Raw genomic sequence first — 25,230 nt, forward strand, 5'->3', positions numbered from 1 at the left:
TTCTATTCTTGTGCCTCTTATGTTGTTCTGATCATCCACCTTTTAGAAAAGGGCTGGAGGCCATCAGGACCAAGATATATTTTTTAACAACTTATTAACTGCAGACTTATAAAGTACAGATTTGATGGATTACTACAAGAAGGATTTTATTAAAGATTTATTAACATTTATAATTTGAGTATAATGACTTTGACATTGACTTTATATCATTATGACAGCATATTTACTTGGCTTTGATTCTAGAATCCTGCACCACCCCTCCTGTGTATGAGGACACAACACACACACACACACACACACATATATATATATATGTATACTCACCTACTTAAAGTGTGAACAATAGCTATTCCCTTCCCAGGTCTGTGGATGATGGTAAAATTGAAGCTGCAATATCAAAGAATGCTACAGGAAGTTATTCCTGCCAGCTGCCATCAGTCTGTACAGTGACTCTCCTCTGTGCTCATCTGGACTTTTATTTATTTATTACATTATCCATCACATCTGATTCATCTGTATATAATATTTCAAGTACTGTCTGTGTATATGGTTACATATGTATATACTTTGTGTTGTGTAAATTATTCATGTTTCAGTGTACACTTAATTCTAACATTCATGGGCAATTATGCACCTTATTGCCATAGCAATATCCATTTGACTTATATTATGCACCATAATATAGCATATTAATATCATTGAACAGTGTATACTCAGCAAATAGTGTATTATAATTATGGTTATGGTTATATCTCTTTGGGTTTCATAAATAAACACTAAATTAATAAATTAGATGGCATAGAGCTCTTTCTCAATCGGGGCATGGTTGACTTTGCTGTTAGTCAGTGATTTAGATGCATAATTATACAACACGTTATAATTATTTTTTTCAGCGGATATCTTAGTTACAATGAGACTGAGCTAGCAAAAGCACTTTTGTGTTTATATATGTGGTATTTGTTCAGTTTGGGAAATGCTGCAATCTCCAGAAAGCATTAGCTGCAGTTGGCTGGCTGATTCAGCAGGGACTAGAAATCGTCTCTGTTGCTAGGTCGTTACTAAGGGTCGACCTACTTGCTGGAGTAGTTAGCTAGGTTTTATTAAATAGGATTTTACTGACGTGAGTGATTATTTTCCAGGTATTAGTCATAATTACCTGGCTAAAAGAAAGCAAAGGTCCACCACATAACACCCCCCCCCCCCCCCCCACACACACACACACACATGCGCTAATGCTTCATGTGAAAGTAAAATCAGTGATGTAGATCTCCTGAAAGGTAGTGTAAGTGAGAGATGTGAAGCTCAAATGGAAGATGAAGTAAGGCTCTAGATATAAGACTAACTGTTGTATTCGTCTTTTTTTACTCTTAGCTATCAAAGGAAAAAGAGACCGGGAAAGATCACAAACATCCCAGTTTCAGATCTGCCCAGGCAAAAACAGGAGAAGATGAGGGAAAAGTGGAGGCAGTATCAGAGGCAATACAGAGAGAAGAAAAGGGTGCTTGCTGATGTTTTGAACCTTACTCCTCCCTCACTGAATTCAACAGCAAGTGACCAGCTTAATGGCCCTCCAGAGCCCATAGTAAACCTTGCTGATCATGACTATGTGCAGCCAAGTTTTGAGAGACCACAGGCATCATCAACTCCTGTAAGGGCAGTGCAGAAAAGTACCAGCAAAACGTAGAGCAGTGCTGAAGGAAAAGGAAAGGCTAAGGACCTTAAGAGTGAAAGAATGAAGGCAAAAAAGCTGCAACGGAAACTCGAGAAACTCCCAGAGAAGAAAGGACAGAAAGTAAGTGAGGGAAACAAGAAGAGAGACAAAAAGAAAATTGCAGAGGAGAAAAGGGAGAGGGTAGTCAGCTTTCTCTGTAGGGAAGAAAATAGCCGAATGCTGTCGGGTAAAAAAGACACCGTTACAAAAAACAAAATTAAACACCAAAGGAGAGTGCTGCTTCAGTCTCTGAAAAACCTCCACGCCAACTACAATACAACCGCCCTGAAACACCATGCAGTCTCATACAGACAGTTCCTCAGATACTGCCCTTTTTATGTTACTCCAGCAAAAGAGTCCGACCGAAACACCTGTGCCTGCTATGACCACGACAATTTTAAAATGATTATTGACAAGCTCTGTCAGAAAGGCATTTTGTTGACTAACAGCATTTCGGATCTCCTGGAAGCAATTGTTTGTGACCCGGCCAACCAGAAGTGTATGTAGCGTTTGTGTACTAGGTTTTGCTACAATGAAGTGGAGTTCGAGGGCCCACTAGATAATAGCATCGTCACATGGGAGCAGTGGGAGAGGATTGTTGTTACAGAGGACCATCAACACTTAACAGGGACAGAGCTAACATACACACTGAAATGCTGCAAAGCCAAAATCAAGGCTAGCGTTTCCTTTTCAATGACTGAGTAATTCAGGTGATGTTTATTAAATTTCCTTGAAAAAAAAGAAACTGGCTTATCCACTCCTAAGTCATCAGGCTGTAACAGCACGGCCCCTGCACCCACAAAACTTGCATCCACTTCCAGTTTGAATGGTTTCTCCCACTGTGGTAGCATATGCTTGGTAGTGGTATTGCACAGCCATCTTGTTCTAGCTGGGCATCACCTTGCTTGCTTGTGCCAAAGTCCGATAATACTCCTAGGTTTTGTTCAGACTTTCGTAAAGTTAATAATGTCACAAAACCGGACTCTTTTCCACTTCCCCGTATGGAAGACTGTATTGATCAAGTCGGCTCGGCTAAGTTTGTTAGCAAGTTTGACCTTCTGAAGGGCTACTGGCAGGTTCCGTTGTCTGAAAGAGCACGTGAGATTGCTGCGTTTATTACACCCACGGGGTTGTACTCTTATAATGTGATGCCTTTTGGGTTGCGGAATGCGCCAGCAACCTTTCAACGCTTGATGAACAGGGTTGTTGGAGATCTGGAAGGTTGCTCGGTGTATCTTGATGATGTGGTCATCTATTCTGATGACTGGGATGTCCATCTTGACCGCATTGAGAGGTTGTTTGACCGCTTGGCTCATGCACATCTGACTGTTAATCTTGCCAAGTGCGAGTTTGCGAAGGCCACAGTCTCTTATTTGGGTGGTGTGGTGGGGCAAGGCAGTGTGTGTCCCGTGCGTGCGAAAGTGCAGGCTATTGATGACTATGCTCCACCCACAACTAAGAAGGAGCTCATGCGTTTTTTGGGATTAGTTGGTTATTATCGTTGCTTTTGTAGGAACTCTTCTTCTGTTGTTGCGCCTCTCACTGATATGTTGAAAGCTAAGGCCAAATATATGTGGTCCTCAGAGTGTCAGAAGGCTTTTGAAAGTGTTAAAGCCCTCATCTGTAACGCTCCTGTTTTGGCTGCTCCACAATGGGGGAAACCATTCAAACTGGAAGTGGATGCAAGTTTTGTGGGTGCAGGGGCCGTGCTGTCACAGCCTGATGACTTAGGAGTGGATAAGCCAGTTTCTTTTTTTTCAAGGAAATTTAATAAACATCAGCTGAATTACTCAGTCATTGAAAAGGAAACGCTAGCCTTGACTTTGGCTTTGCAGCATTTCAGTGTGTATGTTAGCTCTGTCCCTGTTATGGTCTTTAAAGACCACAATCCTTTAACATTCTTGAGTTCCTTACAGTGCCCTAATCAGAGGCTGATTCGCTGGGCTCTGATGCTCCAGTCCTATAAGTTAGATATTCGTCATATCAAGGGGCGGGACAATGTGGTGGCAGACGCATTGTCTCAGGCTCCCTGTGAATGATGTCTTTTTTTAAAATGTGGTTATTTTGCTCTGTTTGGTTCCATCATCTTGTTGCTTTCTCTTTCTTTCCTCTTAATCAGCTTCCAGGATCCAGTTGCTGAGGATCGAGGGGGGGGGGTGACAGGGTTATTAGGGAACAAACAGTGAGGTGTTACTTTATATGGTATTATATATATGGGTGGTTGACGTGACGCTGCATTTTTGTGTTCTTGGTGACAAATGTAAATAATAATATATAATATTTCATTAAAATCTCTGTTTTTTATACAGTATAATCTTCCAGAACTAATACATCTGTAATTAATGAGCATTACAATTCAAATATGTAAATATTTTGTTTTAAACATGACATTTGTCCACTGGCGTGACTGTCCGGAGTAGCATTGCTCATCTCAAAACTATTTTGTATTTAAATTAATAATAAGTCAAAATACATTAAAATACTTGAATATATATTATCGTAGTGTTAACTTACAGAAACTAAGGTTATAAGTCTTAAGGTCACCATTTAGAATAATTATGAAACGTTACATTTTGTCCGCAAAACTGGTGTCCACCTGGTGTGACGCCACTCTGTAGATATAAAACAGGCATTAATTTGGGTACCCTATTACTGAGAGGGGTCCTTCTTCATCCAGGAAGTACAGTAGACATCACTGGAGCAGATGCACTGCACACAAGGTGAGTTCTGTCTCAAATCTTTTCATAATTTTGCTATTTCTGTGCATTGTTAGAAATGGGATCCATTGTGCAGTCCTTTGGTGTGACGTAATTTAAGCACTGATCTGAAAATTTTCATCAATTTATATTGATTGACTATTGAAAATAATGTAAACCTTTACACCGCTAGCAAGGATTGAAGACTGTCTCTCATTTAGCTAGGCCGCAAACTGACCTTGACCTTGAAAACGTCCACTGGTGTGACAGCACTGTCCTATAGTGTGACATGAACTGAACGTCACACTGGTGGACATGGCTGTCACACCAGTGGATGTAGGTTCTATGAAGGAGGACAAACCCATCACTCTCTCTCTCCTAACCACTCAATAGTCACTCAATACAGGAACAAGGCTAACTGTTACCTTTTAAGCAGCGTACCCTACACATGGGGGCTAAAGCGAATAATGTGGAACTATTCAGAGAGAGCTCATGGGAAAGGTGCTCCTGATGGAGTTGGGGGAGCAGTGAAACAAATGGCAGACAACCATATCCATGGGGGGCAAGACCTTAAAAGCCCAAAGGATGTCTATGAGTTCCTAGTCCAACAAGAGGTAACAAACATAAGATTCAAGTGGATCGATGAGGCAGATATCCAGGTGTTCGACGAGATGTTGCCACCATCTGTCCCAAAAGTACCCGGCATATTAAACACGCACCAAATACTTTCCTTCTCTGTCGGAGAGATCTTCTCAGCTGTTTCTGCCGGTTCCCAGAGATGTGCCACTGCTTCTCTCCAAGCAAGATGAGGCCAGACAAATCAAAAGATTTGGAAGAACCACTCACCTCTGAAGTCCAAGCGACCCAGCCTGAGAATCCCAATAGTGGAGAGGAAGCGGAGGAAGAGCTTGATGACAAGTACACTGTAGGGAAATTCGTCATTGTCCGCTATGACCAGAAGCCATTTGTGGGCCAGATCACACAACTAAATGCTGAGCACATTGAGGTCAATTGCATGGTGCAAATTTGTGGGAAAAACATCTTTAAATGGCCTGCTAAGTGAGACTGCATTATGTACAGCAAGGACGAACTTGTCAGTGTCATCTTTGAGCCAGAGCCCCACCAGCGTGCAGCCCAACTCACCAAATATGACTGGCTGCTGTTCAATGAGGTGTGAAAGGAGGAGGATGAGTCCTTAAACACTACAGCTTTTTTAAATTTGATTGTATTTCAAGCTGTACTCTTGTGCTGGGTTGTTTAATGAATTTTACCCAAACAGTAGTTTTTAGGTCAGTTCCAATGGTTATGAATTGTGACAAGTATGGCTATTTGAAAAATGATTTTACTTGCGCACTAAAAATGTGACTGAATTTAATACAGAGAACTCTAATTTTAATTCTTTATCCTGTTTAGTTTTGACTTGAACAAAAATGTAATGAATTTTAAGATAAATTTGAAAAAGAAAAGTAATAATAAGCCAGGACAATTTTGTTTACATGTTCATGTTGTGTTGCTAAATGTTACTAGTCTGGCTATCTTAATTGTACAAAAAACATTTGAACTTCAGGTTATAACTTTATTTTAATGAATTGTTAATGATTTTGAAGGTAATGAATTTTAAAATAAATTTGAACAGGAAATAATAAATGTGACTTTGTAACAAAACATGGGCATAAGGTATTTTTTGTCTAATGGTGTGACGGAATGTCCTGTGGTGTGACAAACTGAATTATGAGTGGAAAAGGCATTTTAATGCACAAATTCATGTAAAAAGTGTTGAATAGCATAATAATGATATCATCACTATGCACATATAAGGATGAATTGAAGCTTCATTAGGTTTTATACTAATTATAATGAATATAACCCAACCGTTTGGGTGAAGTCCCTATGTGGACATCTTATAGTAGGGTAATGACATGATTGCGAATTTTTATTGGTTACTTTTGATGTGGAAATATAATTAGAACAAATTGATAAGGATTATGCATATTTGTCTTATCTGGCAAACAATCTCTGAATTAAATATTAATATTAAAAATGTCACACCGGTGGACAATTTTTAGGAGTACCACACAAAAAGTGAAAAAAAATCTAAAATAAATGAGGAATTGGTAATGAACACCATCAATTTTGAGTTACTTACATATAAAGCAATACAATTATGTGTCATTTGACATACATTTTAAAAATATATTTTTTTCCTCTTTGGATTTGAGTTCACATCAACCACCCATATATTCTGTACTGTAGTTTATACTTTGTTGTTTTATTTAAGTATTTAGTGTATACATTAGTTATATGAGAGAGAAGACTCACTTGTCTTGGTGCCAGGGTTCCCTCTGGGACCCTGACTTTATGGGGGGGGGGGGGGTGTGACGGCCCCAGAGCCTGTCTTACTTGCCTTTCATCACTGAAGGTTTTGTCTCTCTGGTAGGGAGTGAGGAGAAAGTGCATGTAAAGATATTGCGTGACACTGGTGCTTTTGACTCATTCATTTTAGCATCAACTTTACCATTTTCAGATGACACCTACATGGGTTCTTTCATTCCAGTGCTTGGAATGGGCTTAAAAGTTCTACGTGTACCTCTCCATAAAATGATGTTGTTTTCTGATCTGTTTCAGGGTGAGGTGGCGGTTGGCGTGCAGCCGGCTCTGCCTGTGGCTGGTATTACGATGATTTTGGATAATGATATAGCAGGGAGTCGGGTGTGGCCTGATGTTGCACCTCGTGCTATCGTGGCGCCAGCGCCCCTGGTTAGCAGTAAGCCTGACAAATGTGAAACAGAGTTTCCTGATGTGTTTACGTGGTGTACACTGGTAATGCGGCTCACACCTATGGCACCATCTCTGGCTGTCTTCACCACGACGAACGTGCTGTGTGGGCGCATTTAGAACCTGTTGTGAGAGATGCCATGACAAAATGTGAAACGCCGCCTTCCTCCCTCCACATTATAAGTGATGGGTCTGTAACACAGTACAGGAACCAAATGAACTTTTATCTTTACTGTACCTTTTCTCTTTGGTTTCAAGAGTGTGACTAGGAACTTCAGTGAGACTGTTGTTTGTATGTATTGTATGAATTTAATGTATATAGATATATATACATTATAGATAGATAGATAGATAGATTTATTAATAACCCTCATCTCTTTTTCTCTACAATGCCAAGTGTGGCAGACACTTCCCCTTTATCCTGATTCTCTGCACTGAATTTCACCAACATTAATTATGTCCCTAAATGTCTTCTGTTGTTTGTAGAAGAGAAGAAGCTACCACAACAATAACCCTAGGCCAATACTAAATGAGAAGCAAATAATATATATATTATATAGAAATATTATTATTATTATTATAGATTATATTAAGACTCCTCAATGTTGTTTGTATATATTTGTAAATAGGTCACCTTGTGCCCTAATTTCTTTGTTCATCACAAGGCTTTCTATATAATTCCATTTCATTATTTTTTAAAAAATTTTTATTTAAATCTGTTGAGTCATAAAAAGAAACCGTGTCCACCTCCTCTGTTGGGCTACTGGCAAGCTCACAATGAGGAGGTGGTGTGTGTTAAGTGTAACTGAATGTAAAAAGATAATTACTGTGTCATTGGATAGGAATGTCTGTCTATGGACAAACACAGGACACTGCACTGGCATCTTTGGGAAACACGAGTGGGATTCTATGCAACTCAGCCTTAAGGAGAATACTGGCCAGGAGGAAGCAGGAGAACCAGAAGCAGTGAACTACTGAACTTCCTATTGGTTAAAAACAAAGCAACAGAAAGCATAAATCTGAGTATTCATGCCTTTCCCAAACCAATAAAAACAGTTCCCATAGATCACTATACATCAATAATTAGGGTGATTTCCGTCCGTTGATGGACGTTGATGACAGCCAAGCGAGGGATGAGTCTAAGCTTTCAATATCGTCAACCAGGACCTACCAGAAAGGTCAATACCTATCCATCAGCCCTGATGGAATCCTCACCTTTTGGACTGACAGCTTTAAGGCGTCACACCCAATCAAACTAAATAATATACAAAAGAAACTTCCTTTTTCACACAGGGAGAAAATGTGTATTAATGACATGGTGTACATCAGCAAACTCAACGAGCTGGCTATCGCAACCTCTTGCAGGGAACTGGTATTCTATACCTGCAATGAATTCCCTGATTTACTTAAACCCAAATATGCTTTAATAAAGAAGATAGCATAGTGAATACCATGACCTACTGGTCCGATGGCACTAAAGCAGTATTTCCTATGGTGACACAAAAGGCTTTTTGTCTGTTTTTGTCAGCTACAACATAGAGAGGAAAAGCCTCTTCCACAAAAATGCATACGAGTCAGTGACGTGATGCACTGATTTTTTGTTCCAGGAGAAATTACTATTACACACTTGGATTAAATAAGGTTGATATTGTATATATTCTTTAATCTCACGTCACATTTCCTCCTCACTATTCATATTTGCATGAAAAATACAAAATTGACTGACTTTTATACCATTAAAGTGGAAAAATGTCATACGGTAAAACAGCAGTCACTTGATGTCAAAGAAGACAACTTCATTTAAAATGATTAAAAATATGTAAAAATCATCAACTTTTGTCTGTGGCATATTTTTAGAATGTACAGAAAAGCACTGTTAAGTATTAATAGGATAAATCTTGAAGAAATGTCTTTAATATCTAAAACACTTTGTTCCGCAAGGACAGATTTCCCTCAATGTCATTTGGTAAAACAAATTTTGGAAGCCATTTTGAATTGTGGATAAATGACTCGTGTCATGTGACATGTGATGACATCACTCAGAAGACCCCTAAAGACCACCAGAGTTGGAGGTAAGTTCAAAAATGTACTCCTTTTTTACGTTAATATCACCTTTTCCATGTGTTGTACAAAGTGTCACAGATTTCAGCGTCATTTGGTCAAACATTTAAAAAGTGATGATAAAGTTATTGATTTAAAAATTATTGATTTACCCATGAAATTTAAAGTTCATAAGTCAAGGTCATTGTTAGCAATAGGTGGCCATGCAACTGGCTGTACAGAATGAAAATATTGAAATCCGTCATGCGGAAAAACAAAATATGTCATTTGGACAAATGGTTTGACTAAATGACATGTTGTCATCCCAAATGACACAGAGGATTTAACTAAATTATCTGTTTGTTTTTTAATTATTTTAACTATTTGTTAAGTCTGAACAATTGTTCTTAATTACATTTAACATGTAATATGTTTCCTTATGTTGTAAACATTATTTTACATTTTTACAGATGCCTCTTTCCAGTAAAGAGAGGGGTGCACGTTTTCGTGCAAAGATCAGGGCAGATCCTGTTGCTAGAGAGGAGAGACTAGAAAAGAGAAGGGAAAGGTATTACTGTGAAAGTGTATGATGGTAATAATGTCAGTGTATGTCAGTTGTGTCAGTACAGGCAGCAATCTATAAGCCTGATTTATAGTCCTTAACAGAGGCACAACCATAAAGTGCCTTTGTTGACGTGCAATAAGTAAATGAAGGAATAAATAAACTAATGAATTAATATGATATTTATATTATTCATATATTAAATTCATATTATTAATATATAAACATTTATTTCAATTCTTGCAGGTATCGGCAAATGAAGCAAGCTGGGCAATATGATTATCAACCCATCAAACACTTGACCACATCTGCAGCCACAAAAAGAAGAGAACAGTGGAGGCTCAACCAGAGGAAATGTAGGGAAAGACAGCGACAGGCAGAAGCTGTGATGACCTTCACGCCACTATCAGTGGATTTGTTTGCGGAGCCTTTTCAAGTTGACCATCCTGGAACTCCTGGAACTCACTGAACTGGGTTCAGTGAACTACTGAACTTCCTATTGGTTAAAAACAAAGCAACAGAAAGCATAAATCTGAGTATGCATGCCTTTCCCAAACCAATAAACTCCTCAGCATTCCTCGCCACCTGGAACTCCTCAGCACTCCTCATCACCACAGTCACCGCAACACTCTGCACCACCAGGGCCATTGCAACACTGCACCACTAGGGCCGTCACAACACTCTGCACCTGATGAGACAACTGATGTAACTAAAAGCAAGGTCAAGCAATAGTGTTGTGTGCTGACCAAGTCTCTTAAAGAGCTTCATAAAGAATACAATACAGAGGTAGGAGGAGCACCCATATCATACCGGCATTTTGCCCGCCTTCGTCCATTTTATGTCACAGCGCCTAAGGCTAGTGACCGCAACACATGTGCCTGTATTGATCATGAAAATGTGAGGTTGATAATAGAGAAACTGCATCAAGGAGGCTTTTTAGGAAGTAAAAGCATTACTGATGCACTCACCCGCATTGTGTGTGACATGAAAAACAAAAAATGCGTGTTTAGGCAGTGTGCAAAGTGCTGCTATTCAGAGATGGAGCCAGCCATTCCAAATGACACTGGGCTGGTTTCATGGCATCAATGGCAGAGGGAGAAAGTCAGCTCAGAAGGGAAAATCTATTCACATTTTGTGAAGAGAGAAGTGACCGGAAAATGGGAAGATCTCCTGAAGAGCTTTAATGAAAAGCTGGAAAGACTGGCAAAGCATCATTATACATGGATCCATCAGGTGGAGCAATGTAGGGCTCTCAAGAACAGCCTTCGAAACCATGAGGCTCTAGTCCACATGGACTTTTCTGAGAATTATTCATGCAAGCTGAATGTTGAGGTTCAGTCCTATCATTGGGGGGGAAGTCGAAGACAAGCAACAGTCCACACATGCATGGTCTACACTGCAGAAAGATCAAAAGCTTATGCTACCATTTTCACTTCTCTCAGACATGATGAACGGGCAGTATGGGCACACTTGAAGCCTGTGTTGGATGAAATACAGTCAAATGCACCAATATCTACAGTGCACTTAATGAGTGATGGCCCTCTGACACAATATAGAAATAAGAAAAATTTCTTCTTGATGTCAACCTTGCCTTTCATGCATGGCATTGAGGCTGTCACATGGAACTTCTCAGAGAAGTCCCATGGAAAGGGTGTACCAGATGGTATTGGTGGTTTATTAAAGAGAAAAGCAAATGCATTTGTCCAGCAAGGAGGGGATATTCAGCACCCAGAGGAATTGTTTTCCTTTCTGGAAAAGTCCAATTCTGACAGAGAATACTGGCCAGGAGGAAGCAGGAGAACCAGAAGCAGTGAACTACTGAACTTCCTATTGGTTAAAAACAAAGCAACAGCAACATAAAAATAGTTCCCACATAAAACTCTACTGGGTAACAGAAGAGGACATTGCTAGGGTGGATGAGGCTGTGCCCACTGCCTTGCCAATAGTCAAAGGAACCTTGGGCATTCACCAAGTGATTACAGACACCCCTGGAAAGATCTCTCACAGAGAGCTGTCCTGTTTTTGCAAGCGTTTTGGAGTTACCTGCGAATGTGAGCCACCCATGGTCTTCGATTTTAACTCTGAAAAAGCATCCTGCACCACCAATCAAGAACAGGAAGACATGGCTGGAAAGATGGTCATTGTGTCTTATGATGACAAGCCTTTCGTGGGGCAGGTACTGAAGATTGTTGATGAAGAAATTGAGGTCTCTTGTATGCAACAGTCTGGGGGGAAGAATTGCTTTGTGTGGCCCCAAATTCCAGATGTGATCTTTTACTTTCAATCAGATGTGAAAGCTGTCATCTCAGAACCAGAGTCATCAACCAGTCGAAGTTCAAGATTGTCAGCTGAGGACTGGAAAAGATTCTTATCTGTCTGAAGAAAACAACAGTGACCAGCCACAGGGGGAGGGCGTTAGAAGACAGATATTTTATGCACACTGTACTGATTTCAGGTTACCATGACAGATTTGTTTTAATCATTGTTCAAGTGATAGATTACAGTTATAGGGGTTAGACAGAGTGTTACGTTTTTTTCTATGACTAAATGAATTCTGAGAATTAGTATTAGAGATTAGAAGTGTTCATAAGGTTTAGATATAAATGTTACTGTGCTGTTTTTAACTGACTGTTATGTTTGGAATCAAACTGTAAATATGTTTTACCAAATAAGAAAGTTAGTGCTCTTTTTAAATTGACTAGTGGTAAAAATCAAATTTTAAATTGGATTTACTTGTTCATATATTGTATAAGACCTCAAACTGACAATGCATTCATTCTTGTATGAAACAAGAAAACTGTTGCAAGACATTTTAATGTCATTAAAAGGTTTACTTTGGAGGCCCTGTGTATCTTTTGCATTATTCAGAAGTAGCCAACTTAACTTATTGGGTATACTATATGTGCCATGGTATTTTGCAGTTGTGCTATGTCATGTGGTAAAACAAAATGTCATATGGTAAAACACTTAATTTTGAAATAAATATACAAAATACTCTATTAAATGAGTTTATGAATGAACATAATGAAGAAGTGCTAATAAAATATAAAAGTATGCCTGATTTTAAAGCACTTTTGCCTTTCTACTTGAAAAAAAATGTAACAAATATTGACAAATGACATGATGTCGTCTTTAAAGGCAAAATATCCAAAATTTGTAATTCTAGTGTTGACATGCTGCAACTGTGTATAACATACTTGTGGATCAATAATTGCATTTTGATTGTTTGTAACAGTGTCATTAACATTAATTGTAATATAATATTGAAAATTAGTTCGTTTTACCGAATGACATTTTTCAGGGGTCTTTACAGATAAATGCATTAAAATGTCATATATCGTAGCCTTTTACAAGGGGCAGTAAAAAAAATGAAAAATACACTTGTGGATTCACACATAAAAAGCTGAAACTAACACATTACTTCAATTTTATTTTTTTGCTATTTTGATATTCTAAAATGTCACTGACCCATACGAGGAAATCTCTCTGGACAACTATTGATGAGTCATCCCTGTTAAAAAAGAAATGGGAAGGGTTTCTATCTATCAATCTTCCCATCTTTGATGACATATGCCATCAGATTCGATACTTTCCATCAATGGATTCCTTTGCCGTCTGTGGTCATTCATCCAGAACAATGGTACTCACTACCTTACCAAAGCCACCTCAATGCAAAATCCATAGAAGGGTATTTGAGAGCAATAAAGACCATGAGTTTTTCACCTGCGTTGAATACTGCCCTTCAGTTCAGTTTCTGGTGACTGGCGGTACAGATGGCATACTGCGGGCGTCGTATCCCTATGACAATGTACATTGCAAAAAGACAGTAATGGGACATGTCAAACCAATCAGGCACATAACCCTTAACATAAGAAACAAAATAGTCTACAGTATATCCGTGGACAACAATGTAGGTCTGTGGTCAGAGGAAACTTGGGTGTGCCTGCAAAGCATCCAGGTACAAGGCATGAGACAGGCCCCAATCTCCAGTGTTTGCTATAACATGTACAACAATGAGTTAGTCCTGGCTAACTCAGATATAGGAGCATTTCTTTGAGGAGGAACAGATCTTTTTATAGAAATGTTAACATCCCATGACAAGCCCCTGTGCAGTGTTCTTTATCACTCCATATTCAAGCAAGTCATCTCTATTTGCCAGAATGGTGTGGTGAAAGTATGGGATATCCTAACAGGAAAGGCCATCATGCAATTCAAAGTCACTCCAGATCAGCATGTGGGGTTCACCACCATTGCATTTGATGGTTCACAGCGCAGATTAATTACAGTTTCCAACGATAGGAAAGTGAGACTGTGAAACTGAACTTCAACAACGGAGAAGAGCTTCGCGTTCTTCCTGTCACTGTGCAAAAGGAGGTGACAGGTATTGTCTCCATGAACAATAGGGTGTTTGTGGCTGGACGGCGGTCAAAGGTCATTTTTAACCTGGATTTAGATGAGTCTGAGAACAGAATTTTGGAGCATGATTATTTAAATGACATATCCTCCATGAGCGCACACGGAAACATACTGTTTGCTGCCTCGAGCAATGGTAATGTAGTTGTCTGGGATGCTAAAACTGCGGAGGTTTTCTATTGGCTTGATACCAGTAACAACCCACGAACACACATGGCAGACGGAAAAGCTCAAGGCTATGTAAAAAACCTCCCTGCTGGCAGTCACCAAAAGAAAGTCAGAGGCACTGGAACAATGTAAAAAATCTACTGCTCTGACTAACGAGAGGACTGATGTGACTACCAGTCCTATTATTCTATGTCTGCAGACCAGGACGGCCACTGCTGACACAGTCACACTGCTGACTTCTAAAAATGACCATATCTATGCCTGGTCGATTATTAGCAGGGGTGGTCTGTTAGGAAAATTCAGGGCGGTGTGTGATACAAGTGCAGTTGTTACCAACGAGAAGATACTTCTGATTGGGGATAGTACTGGAAAGATTAATCTGTGGGACAATCAGTGGGTTTGGACCCTCAAAGGCCATCTGAGGTCATAAGAGGCTGGTGTGTGTCACTGAGTCCATCTCCTCTGTTGGGCCACTGGAAGGCTCACAAGGAGAAGGTGGTGAGTATTCAGTGCGATTCAGAATACAGAAAGATAATTACGGCATTACTGGATTGCAATGTTTGTCTATGGACAACAGCAAATGTCTAAAGAGTATCGACAGATGATGATGTTTAATTCATCTCTTACCAAAATAAAAACCGGGCACCTTTCATATGTAATAAAGGAAAAGGACAAGGACTCCACTCCACAGAAATCCACAAATGAGGTACAGCAAGGGTATGAAAAGACATGTCCAGCGAAGACTTCACCAACCAGAGACTGTGCTAACGCTACAAGCAGCTGACCAGCCATGCATCAATCTGCTAGTGCAGTCAAGCAAGGGTCTGTGGTGGAATGTAATGCCTAATATGACAAATTATATACATATATATCATATTAAGACTCCTCAATGTCATTTGTATATATTTGTTAATAGTTCAACTTGTGTCTTAATTTCTTTGTTCATCATAAGGCTTTGTATATAGTTCCATTTCATGATTTCTTTTTAAAGATTTTTTTAAAAACTTTTTTTTAATCTATTGTTATGAATTTCACCAACATGAATTGTGTCCCTAAATGTTTGTATTCTGTTGTTTGTATATATTGTATGAATTTAATGTATATAGTTATATTTATTTATTTATTTTTCACATGATCAAAGGAATGTGCCAGTGAATGTGAAAAGATAACATTTATGTCAATAAGAGACCGTTCCCAGGGAAGTTAAAAAAAAGGCTAATCAGTAATGTAACATTTGGGTTCTCTGTGTGAGATGATTAACGGCCGCTAGGCCCGTTTTTATTATGAGAAATGTGGAAGATGCTGATAAGGTATTATTTCTAAGATAAATCATACTTGGATTATTACCAAAGCGTCAAGGTCACTAAGTTACCAGCAAAACAGACCCTTTGTCGAGTGGATCTAACTCTGAGACTGTGGGACGAGTTACACACGCACACAATCACACACACCTTCTTCATTTTTCATCGTTACCTGGCACCCTCATACACAGCAAAACATAGCCATTTTCCCTTCAGTTGAGAGTATATCATAGCTTTCACTCCGGCATCCGGCATGATACTAGGGCGCTACTAGCTTAAAAATGTCTGTGAAGTTTGAGGACATAGTAGTTAAATCTGTCCCTCTAAAAAATGATATCTTAGTTACAACAAGATTGAGCTAGCAAAGCAGTTTTGTGTCTATATATGTGGTATTCATGACAGTAAAGCACACCCTCTCGTGTAATATTGCTTAATTAGCTAAGAGGAGGAGTTTTTGGTTATGTTAACAGCAAGCTAACGTAAATGACTGCAGGAAAGTGAGTTAGGCAACACTCTAAACACAGAGTTTTTAAAACTATATTTTTAAGTGCATCTTTTGTTTTTTATTTTCCAGTTTGTAGACTGGACTCGCTGTTTGCTAATTTAACATCGACTAAATTAGCCAAAGTAAACATTAACTTAATGCAGTGCTCAACGCTTATTTTCCCCAAGGTACAAACACTGAAAAAGTTCAAGTTTATTAAAGAACAGAATAGAAGAACAATCCATTACATACATATTTACAATTTATTACATACATATTTAAACTCTGTGTGTGAGCGTGTGTGTGTGTGTGTGTGTAAATCAAAATTTATGCTGTCTTATTCTTTAAGATAAATCATTCAGTCTGACTTAATGTTGGAAATGGATTCATTTTTAGCAGGACAATGAGCTCACACTGGATGTTGAAGTGACAGCAGGGGTCACTGTATGTGATGGCCGCACTTGCAGCCACACAGCCGTTTTGAAGTTTGTATCCCAGCTGGCACTCACACTTTGGTTTCTTTTACATTTGTAGTTAATTCTTTCCTCAGTTAGCTAATTTAATTACATTTCACATTACATACAAATAAATAACAACACACTGGATTTTGTTTCATACATCATACTCATTTTATTGTACAGTTTGGCAGTACATTAGTTTCTATTTGTAGCGCGCACATTTGGTTAACTTTTGTACAGTCATTAGTTTAAGTTCTAATTTTCCTTTTTTTGAGTTACCAGTGTTGGGGTGCTGCTCCTGGAGGACATCTGGCCAGGCCTGGGCAAAGGATGTGCACCAGGACATGGAATGGTTAAATACAGGACGTGGCCAATTGGGTCATACCAAGTCCTGCCACCTCATAGGGGGGGAACTGTTTATTTCAAGTTTAGTCATATTGTTTGTTTCTCTTTATTGAATGTTTAGTTGGGTATTTTTGGTTTAGTTGATTTAGTTGAGTTAACCTGTGTTGGGGGGGAATTCTGTTGTTTATTGCTTAGTTGGTAGTGGTTGTCATTTGTTAGTTACCCCTCTTCTGTTATGGTCTGATCGGCCAGTATATATGTTCCCCTTTGTGTTCATTTAGGAAGGTCTGTTAGTAGGGTTAAGTTCACTTTAGTTGAGTTCTGTTTATTTGACCTCTTTTATGGGCGCTGAACTTTATTTACATAGTTTGTTATTTGTACCTTTTGTTCGCATTTTTTGGGTAAAATAAAAACCCTCTTTTTTGAAACCACCTGAGTCTCCTTTGTCTGCCAGCTCGGTCCCTTACACTGTAGCCTTTGCTGTAGCATTTGCTTTTTAGAAGCAAATGCGAGTGAAATACTCGCACTGTAGAGCCCTGACTTAATGTTAGAGTAGAGTTTAATATTAGAGTCAAATAACGTTGGTTAACGTTACATCACCAGTTTTTTCCCGTGTACAAAGACCATCCTTCACGTTTCTTTCTTATGTTTGTCTGTTTAACTAACTTAAATCAGCAGTCTCTCATTGTAGTTAGATAACGTGATATACCGTTACCAGACTAACATTACATTTAACAGATGACGCCATGCTCATGACATTCACAATTTATGGTACATATTTATTGAGAGACTAGTTAGCAGTAACTGTCAAGATGGTCACGCCATTTGTTTGCAAACAATGTAATTTATCTGTGAACGCTTTCCAGGTTTTACAACCATATCAAAATGCATAGTAACCTGGCTAATTTAGGGTTTGCTGACTTGTTCTTTCAGTTTTCAGACACTGCCTAAACTTAAGTCCCACATGCGTCGGAAGCACAAACAGCCAAATAAACCTAATGTTAGCTGCAGACCTTGTCAGATGGATGCAGTGATTTGTCAGGTTGAAGGATGTGAACATACATCTCCCAATTTGCTCAGCTTGTGTGATCATTTGAAATGGCATATAAGAGATAGGGAAAAAGTTACCTGCCTCTTTCCAGGATGGCCACGGGTACTTAAAAAGTCTTAAAATGTCTTAAATACACCTTTTCAAATGAAAGGCCTTAAAATGTATTATATTGTCTTAAATTCAGATTGAATGGTCTTAAATGTTTTTTTGTCAAGTCACCGGGAGAATTTTTCTAATCTGCCAGATTGAAGAAGAGGAAGAATTTCCGGTATGCACTGTCGTTAAAGCAGAGAAGTTTGGTTACACCATAGGGTTAAACTAAAGCCAGATTATTCACTGTAGACGGGCTGTGCTAAGGCCTTGCTAGAACAAATTGTGGCTCTAAGCCAACACTCAGAGCAGAGGTGATTTGGGTGCTGAGGATGGGGACAAGCCACCACTCATACAAGTCAAATGACGGTATTAAAGACATGTTCAAAGCCATGTTTTCAGACTCGGGGCTTGAACAGATATTTATATATGTGGAAAAGACAAGACCAGATACGTAGAAACATGATTTCTGTTTCCATAGATAGACCCAGTGTCAACTGGAAGTTTTTTTTAACTGCTCCAGCAGGAACATGCAGAAGTGTTTGGAGGTGCCCAGCTGATTGTGGTGGGGAGCTGTGGGCTACACACACTCCACAATGCCTTCAAAAGTGGCTTCAGTGTCTGTCAGCTGGACAAAGTGCTCAAGACTTTGCATATAGTCTTTCACAATACCCCTGCTAGAAGAGAATATTTCTGCACTTTGACCAAGATATCTGTATTTCCCCTACCGTTCTGTGGGCTTCTCATATGGTTTCATAGAAACCTACCTGTCGTCAATAGGGCTATTGCAAAATGACCAATGATCGTGATGTACGTGGATGCAGTTACACAGAAAAAACTAACATCGTCCAGAAAATGTAAGACAAGAGCCCACTGAAGTACACCATTGTGAGGCAGATGGCATGTTTGGACCTAACAAACATGTTCTCAGACCCCGACTTGTGCCAGGAAAGAATGAAACAACTTGTTCAGAGGTTTCTACAAGACAACCAGCTGTCAGGAGGTGTCTCTGCTGGTACTTAAGTTTTCAGAAACCTAGCAGAATGTACACTGTCACGCTTAACTGAAGCTTGTTCAGTCATGCGTACAGCAGTGATAGGTTTGTCTGATTCAGTAATTTTTTAAAATTACATTAAATGTATCATACAAAGAAAAATTCACAGAGCTGAAAGAGGTTGAGATTGAGCCGGAAAATAATCAGCAGAACTCAGGCATATGCCATAATGTCCAGTCAGGAATTTTCTCTCTCTTCCTTACCTTTCCACTTCCCTGTTTCCAGGGTTCACACAGTGAAAGTTGTGCTTTCACGCTGTTATAATGTTTAAGGTAGGCCTATAACAGAAATACAAGGTTTCATTAGCCGGGACAGAAATCAAACTGCTATTGTGAGCTGGTCAGTGATCATAAGCAAGTAATGTGGTACAGTAGCTTCTTTGCAGTTCAAAAGAATTGCTGTTAGTATTTTTTCAGGGGACCTAATTTTAGACCAAGGCAACGTATCCACACATGGCATTACATGGTGAAAAACACTTGGTTTGGTTTGCACACAACTGTCGATTTTGATTTCTAGATTTTTGTCCGCTGATATTAAATGTTCTGAGAATATTCTAATAAATACCATTTAGGACAGCAATGATATTTTTTTGTTTTTTCCACATTAAACACATTTGGACAATGTTAAACTTAAACTCAACCAACTGAATTTAAACTCAACCGATTATTGTCATTTAACCTTACTGTTCATTTTGAACTGACATTGATCATTGAGTATATTTTCACCTTTGGTGTGTATTTCCATTGCAAGTTTGGGCTGAAATTTCATTTAAAATGGTATTAAAAAGGTATTAAAAAGTCTTAAATTTAACTTGTTTATACCTGTAGACACCCTGCCTTCCCAACTGTAAAAAATATTTTCATGTGAAATCATCTTTCACATCCCACATCAGCAGGAAACACAGAGACTCCTTGGAGAACCCTGCACAAGTAGATAATGATGCATCAAGCTGTAGGCATGATGGTGACATCCATGTAGACAGTCACATGCATTTTGAGATTGCATTGTTGCCTCAAAGACCATCCTGGGTATGCATTTGCTGGCCAGCCAGTGCCTTTCTGTTCTGAGTTTCCTCGCATTGCTATACTTTCCTCCCACAGTCCAACGACATTCACTTCAGGTTAATTAGTGAGTCAAAGAATATTTTTTTAAAATATATTTATTTATTTTATATGCACTGTATAGACTGGTAGCCCTTCCAGGTGTATCCTGCCTCTCGCCCAGTGTAAGCAGGTATAGATACAGATGGATGGATGGGTTAGGTTAAATGTGGAAAATTTAAATGCTTACATTTTGTTCAAATGAGGGGTGCAGCATTAGATAACCCAAAATACATTTTATTGTAATGGATGGAGCTTCAATGATTTGAATGTGAATGATTATCAACTAATTATGTACCTTCCCTGTAGGCTTATTCAGATGTGCACATATAGTACATGATGCTTTTATTAACATTAAAGTGCATACAGCACCAAGTTATAACAGCTGGGGAAACATTGCTTTGAGTAATAATGTTTTTTTTTTTTTGTGCTTGTACGTTCATTCAGAGAATCAACCCTGATGACTCTAAATGCAAATCAACATCACCGGTGAGCCAGAACTCTGGAAAGAGGATCCAAAGAAAAAAACGGCACCCTGAGTCCCCACGTGGCGTCTCTCATCAGAGAGCTTGTCCACTTTGATTGGCAAAATTACTGAACTGCAACACAACAACAACATAAAGTGATTTTGATTGTATTTTATTTTTGTAATGTTTTGCTGTTCACCATGTATAAATTTACATTTTAGCAGTTGTTCCACCACTTTGGTCCAGACAGAAATATCTTGACACTTATTAGATGGATTGCCATGAAGTTTGATACAGATACCCATGGTCCCCAGGTGATGAATTCTATGGACTTTGGTCATGCCCTGGTTTTTCAGCTAGTGCCAAGTCAAGACTTGCACTTATTATAATTGTTACTTGTTGTTTTCACAACATGTTAGTATTGTCATTGTGAGCATGCTGACATTAGTGTTGGATGGATTGTGATGAAATGTTCAGATATTCATGTTCCCCTCAGTACTTTTATCAACTTTTATCTTTTTATCTAGCGCCATCATCAGTCCATAAATTCAATTTGTTTAATATTAAGGAAATATTCAACAATTAAAAAGCATATTTTTAGGACAATTGTTCATGAGTATCTCTCTCTCTCTCTCTCTCTCTATGTATGTGTGTGTGTGTGTGTGTGTGTGTAGATATATATATATATATATATATATATATATATATATATATATATATATATATATATATATATATTTTTTTTTTTTTTTAGGAAACACTCAAGGTTCACAGCGGCTTGCTGGAGGAGTTTGCTGTAAGACTCATTAAAGGGCATTTTTTATAGTTATGGTACTTGTTAACTTCTTTGTAAAAATTAATTATTATAACAGATATTCGTGGTGTAATTTTTAACTGAAGAAGTAACATATATGGATGTTAAGGGGGTAGGCATGGGTAATGCAGGGGTGGGGAGGGAATGCCACGAAAAAAAGTCACTTATTGTTACCTCACTTGGATGTTTGAGCTTCACTGTGCAGAATGATGTACAGCTGCATGTGTGATGAGTTCTTTGTAGCATTAGTACGGCCTCTAGTGAGCAGGGTCTGAGGCAGGTGCAGCTTGTGTTTGTTCTGATTTGTGAGCCCAACCTTGTCTGGCATGGGTGATAAGCATGCTTTGGTGGTACATGCTTTCATGGTTATTCAGACCCTTTCTTTTGGCCTGTGGTGAGCAGGGTCTGAGGCAGGTGTGGATCAAAGTGGGTCCAATTATGTGTAAGCTGAACCTGATCAGGGATGGGTGGTAAGCGTACATGGTTGGATGTTTTTTCAGACTCCCACTTGCCTGGCATGGTGTCTAGTGGAGATGTGAGGACACTGTCTTTGAATGTATCCCTTGACTTAATCTTCAGCACACATCCATATGTGGACGTTTTAATGCATTCCCTGACTGGATGTTGATGAGCTCTTTGTAGCTGTAATATGGCCTCTGGTGAGCAAGGTCTGAGGTGGGTGCAGCTTGTGTTTGGTCTGATTTGTGAGCGCAACCTTATCTGGGATGGGTTGGAAGCTTACATGCTTTGATGGTTGTTCAGACCCTTTCTTTCAGCCTGTGGTGAGCAGGGTCTGAGGCAGGTGTGGATCAAATTGGGACCAATTATGTGTAAGCTGAACCTGATCAGGGATGAGTGGTAAATGTAAATTGTTGGATGTCTTTTTAGACTCCCGTTTGGCTGGCAGGGTGTCTGGTGGAGGTGTGAGGACACTGGCTTTTGGATGTATCCCTTGACTTAATCTTGAGCACACGTCCATATTTGGACCGAGTCTTGTTCATATGTGGAGATGATTCTGCTTGAGGAGAGCTTTGTTTAATGTCAGTGCGACCACTAGTGCGTGGTATCTGAGGCGGATGTGGATGAAATGGGGACTGATTATGTGTAAGCTGAACCTTATCAAGAATGGGTGGGAAACGTACATGGTTGGATGTCTTTTTAGACTCCTGCTTGGCTGGCAGGGTGTCTGGTGGAGGTGTGAGGACACTGTCTTTGAATGTATCCTTTGACTTAATCTTGAGCACACGTCCATATTTGGACCGAGTCTTGTTCATATGTGGAGATGATTCTGCTTGAGGAGAGCTTTGTTTAATGTCAGTGCGACCACTAGTGCGTGGTATCTGAGGCGGATGTGGATGAAATGGGGACTGATTATGTGTAAGCTGAACCTTATCAAGAATGGGTGGGAAACGTACATGGTTGGATGTCTTTTTAGACTCCTGCTTGGCTGGCAGGGTGTCTGGTGGAGATGTGAGGACACTGTCTTTGAATGTATCCTTTGACTTAATCTTGAGCACACGTCCATATTTGGACCAAGGCTTGTTCATATGTGGAGATGATTCTGCTTGAGGAGAGCTTTGTTTAATGTCAGTGCGACCACTAGTGCGTGGTATCTGAGGCGGATGTGGATGAAATGGGGACTGATTATGTGTAAGCTGAACCTTATCAAGAATGGGTGGGAAACGTACATGGTTGGATGTCTTTTTAGACTCCTGCTTGGCTGGCAGGGTGTCTGGTGGAGATGTGAGGACACTGTCTTTGAATGTATCCTTTGACTTAATCTTGAGCACACGTCCATATTTGGACCGAGTCTTGTTCATATGTGGAGATGATTCTGCTTGAGGAGAGCTTTGTTTAATGTCAGTGCGACCTCTAGTGAGCGGGATCTGAGGTGGATATGGTATGGATTGAGTCTGACTATATGTGAGCTGCATTGTATCTGAGATGGGTTGGAAGTGTCCGTGACATGAAGTGTGTTCAGACCCTTTCTTGACTTCTTGTGGTGAGCTGTTTGTAGTGTTAGCACAGTCTGTGGTTAGTGTCGTCTTCACAGGGCATGTCTTTTCAGACCTTTGCTTTACCTCATTTGTGGATTGTGGAGTGGATTCCTCGTCCTCGTCCCTTATTATATATGAAATTTCCCCGGTTTTTAATCTGGTAAGAGTTGGACGAATATTCATCATCTCTCGCACTCTTTTAGACATTTTTGCTTTATTATTTGGAATAGGCTTAGGTACTGTGGTTACCTTTTTAATTTTTTCAAAGAGGTCTCTATACTCGTTTGGTGGTCTGGGAAATTCCGATGGAAAGTCAGGGAATGGCATTTGATACTTTCCTCTTGTTGCTGTTCTGGGTTCTCCTGCCTCCTCCTGGCTAGTATCCACCTTAAGCCTGAGTTGTATAGCATCCCACTCGTGCTTTCCAAAGGTGCCGATAAGTTCTCCTTTAATATTTTTAAGTCCACTTTTGGTCTCCATTGTAGTGTTCTCAGGCAGGTCTTCTGCTATTGCTGTATGTGTTTCCATTATTATTTTGATATAACAAATCAACCAATTAGGTAATGTTTTCAATCGATGAAAGTTTTGTTGAACCGAAAGAATTCCTTATACACAGGATTCCACGAAAGATTTGTTTGATATCAGACAGAATTGTCAACTCATTGCACTCCTACAGTCAACTTGACTTGGTGAAGTCAATCAAAAGATCAAAGATGGAATATCAAAGACAAAATCCCAGGATCTAAGCTAAATAAATATGATGTCATAAACTTAAAAGAAATGGCAACACTTTATGATGTCACCACAATAAAGAACCACAAAAGTGACTTGCTACTTTCTCGACCTCATAACTCACTTATGTAAACATGTAATCTTTATTTATTTTTTATTTATTTACCAATTTATTTCTTCTCTTAAGTTCTCATTTCTTTTGGGGGTTTGTTGTTTGGTTTTTTAAATATATGATTCTATTCTTGTGCCTCTTATGTTGTTCTGATCATCCACCTTTTAGAAAAGGGCTGGAGGCCATCAGGACCAAGATACATTTTTTAACAACTTATTAACTGCAGACTTATAAAGTACAGATTTGATGGATTACTACAAGAAGGATTTTATTAAAGATTTATTAACATTTATAATTTGAGTATAATGACTTTGACATTGACTTTATATCATTATGACAGCATATTTACTTGGCTTTGATTCTAGAATCCTGCACCACCCCTCCTGTGTATGAGGACACAACACACACACACACACACACACACACACACACATATATATATATATATATATATATATATATATGGCACTCACCTCCTTAAAGTGTGAACAATAGCTATTCCCTTCCCAGGTCTGTGGATGATGGTAAAATTGAAGCTGCAATATCAAAGAATGCTACAGGAACTTATTCCTGCCAGCTGCCATCAGTCTGTACAGTGACTCTCCTCTGTGCTCATCTGGACTTTTATTTATTTATTACATTATCCATCACATCTGATTCATCTGTATATAATATTTCAAGTACTGTCTGTGTATATGATTACATATGTATATACTTTGTGTTGTGTAAATTATTCATGTTTCAGTGTACACTTAATTCTAACATTCATGGGCAATTATGCACCTTATTGCCATAGCAATATCCATTTGACTTATATTATGTACCATAATATAGCATATTAATATCATTGAACAGTGTAT

The 25,230-nt window shown here is 39.0% G+C and overlaps 1 protein-coding gene and 1 long non-coding RNA gene across 3 annotated transcripts in view; one reads left to right on the plus strand and one right to left on the minus strand.

Annotated features, from left to right (window-relative positions):
- The window catches only part of LOC121898522 (WD repeat-containing protein on Y chromosome-like), a 55,903-nt gene extending 31,122 nt beyond the window's left edge, over window positions 1-24,781 (minus strand). The window contains exon 1 of the mRNA XM_042413681.1: window positions 23,982-24,781. Within this exon, the coding sequence (XP_042269615.1) occupies window positions 23,982-24,054 (73 nt within the window). The 5' untranslated portion in view covers window positions 24,055-24,781. The remainder of the gene's footprint in view (window positions 1-23,981) is intronic.
- Window positions 334-11,630, plus strand: LOC121898527. Of its 2 annotated transcripts, XR_006096499.1 has the most exons (5): window positions 334-1,792; window positions 7,033-7,164; window positions 8,025-9,254; window positions 9,693-9,790; window positions 10,031-11,630. It is a non-coding gene; the product is annotated as an uncharacterized LOC121898527 (long non-coding RNA). The 2 variants fall into 2 exon arrangements; XR_006096498.1 differs by lacking the exons at window positions 334-1,792; window positions 7,033-7,164 and having other exon boundaries at window positions 7,520-9,254.
- Window positions 24,782-25,230: the final 449 nt, after the last annotated feature.

Source organism: Thunnus maccoyii, chromosome 6, assembly GCF_910596095.1.
Source record: "Thunnus maccoyii chromosome 6, fThuMac1.1, whole genome shotgun sequence".
NCBI classification, from domain to species: Eukaryota; Metazoa; Chordata; class Actinopteri; order Scombriformes; family Scombridae; genus Thunnus; species Thunnus maccoyii.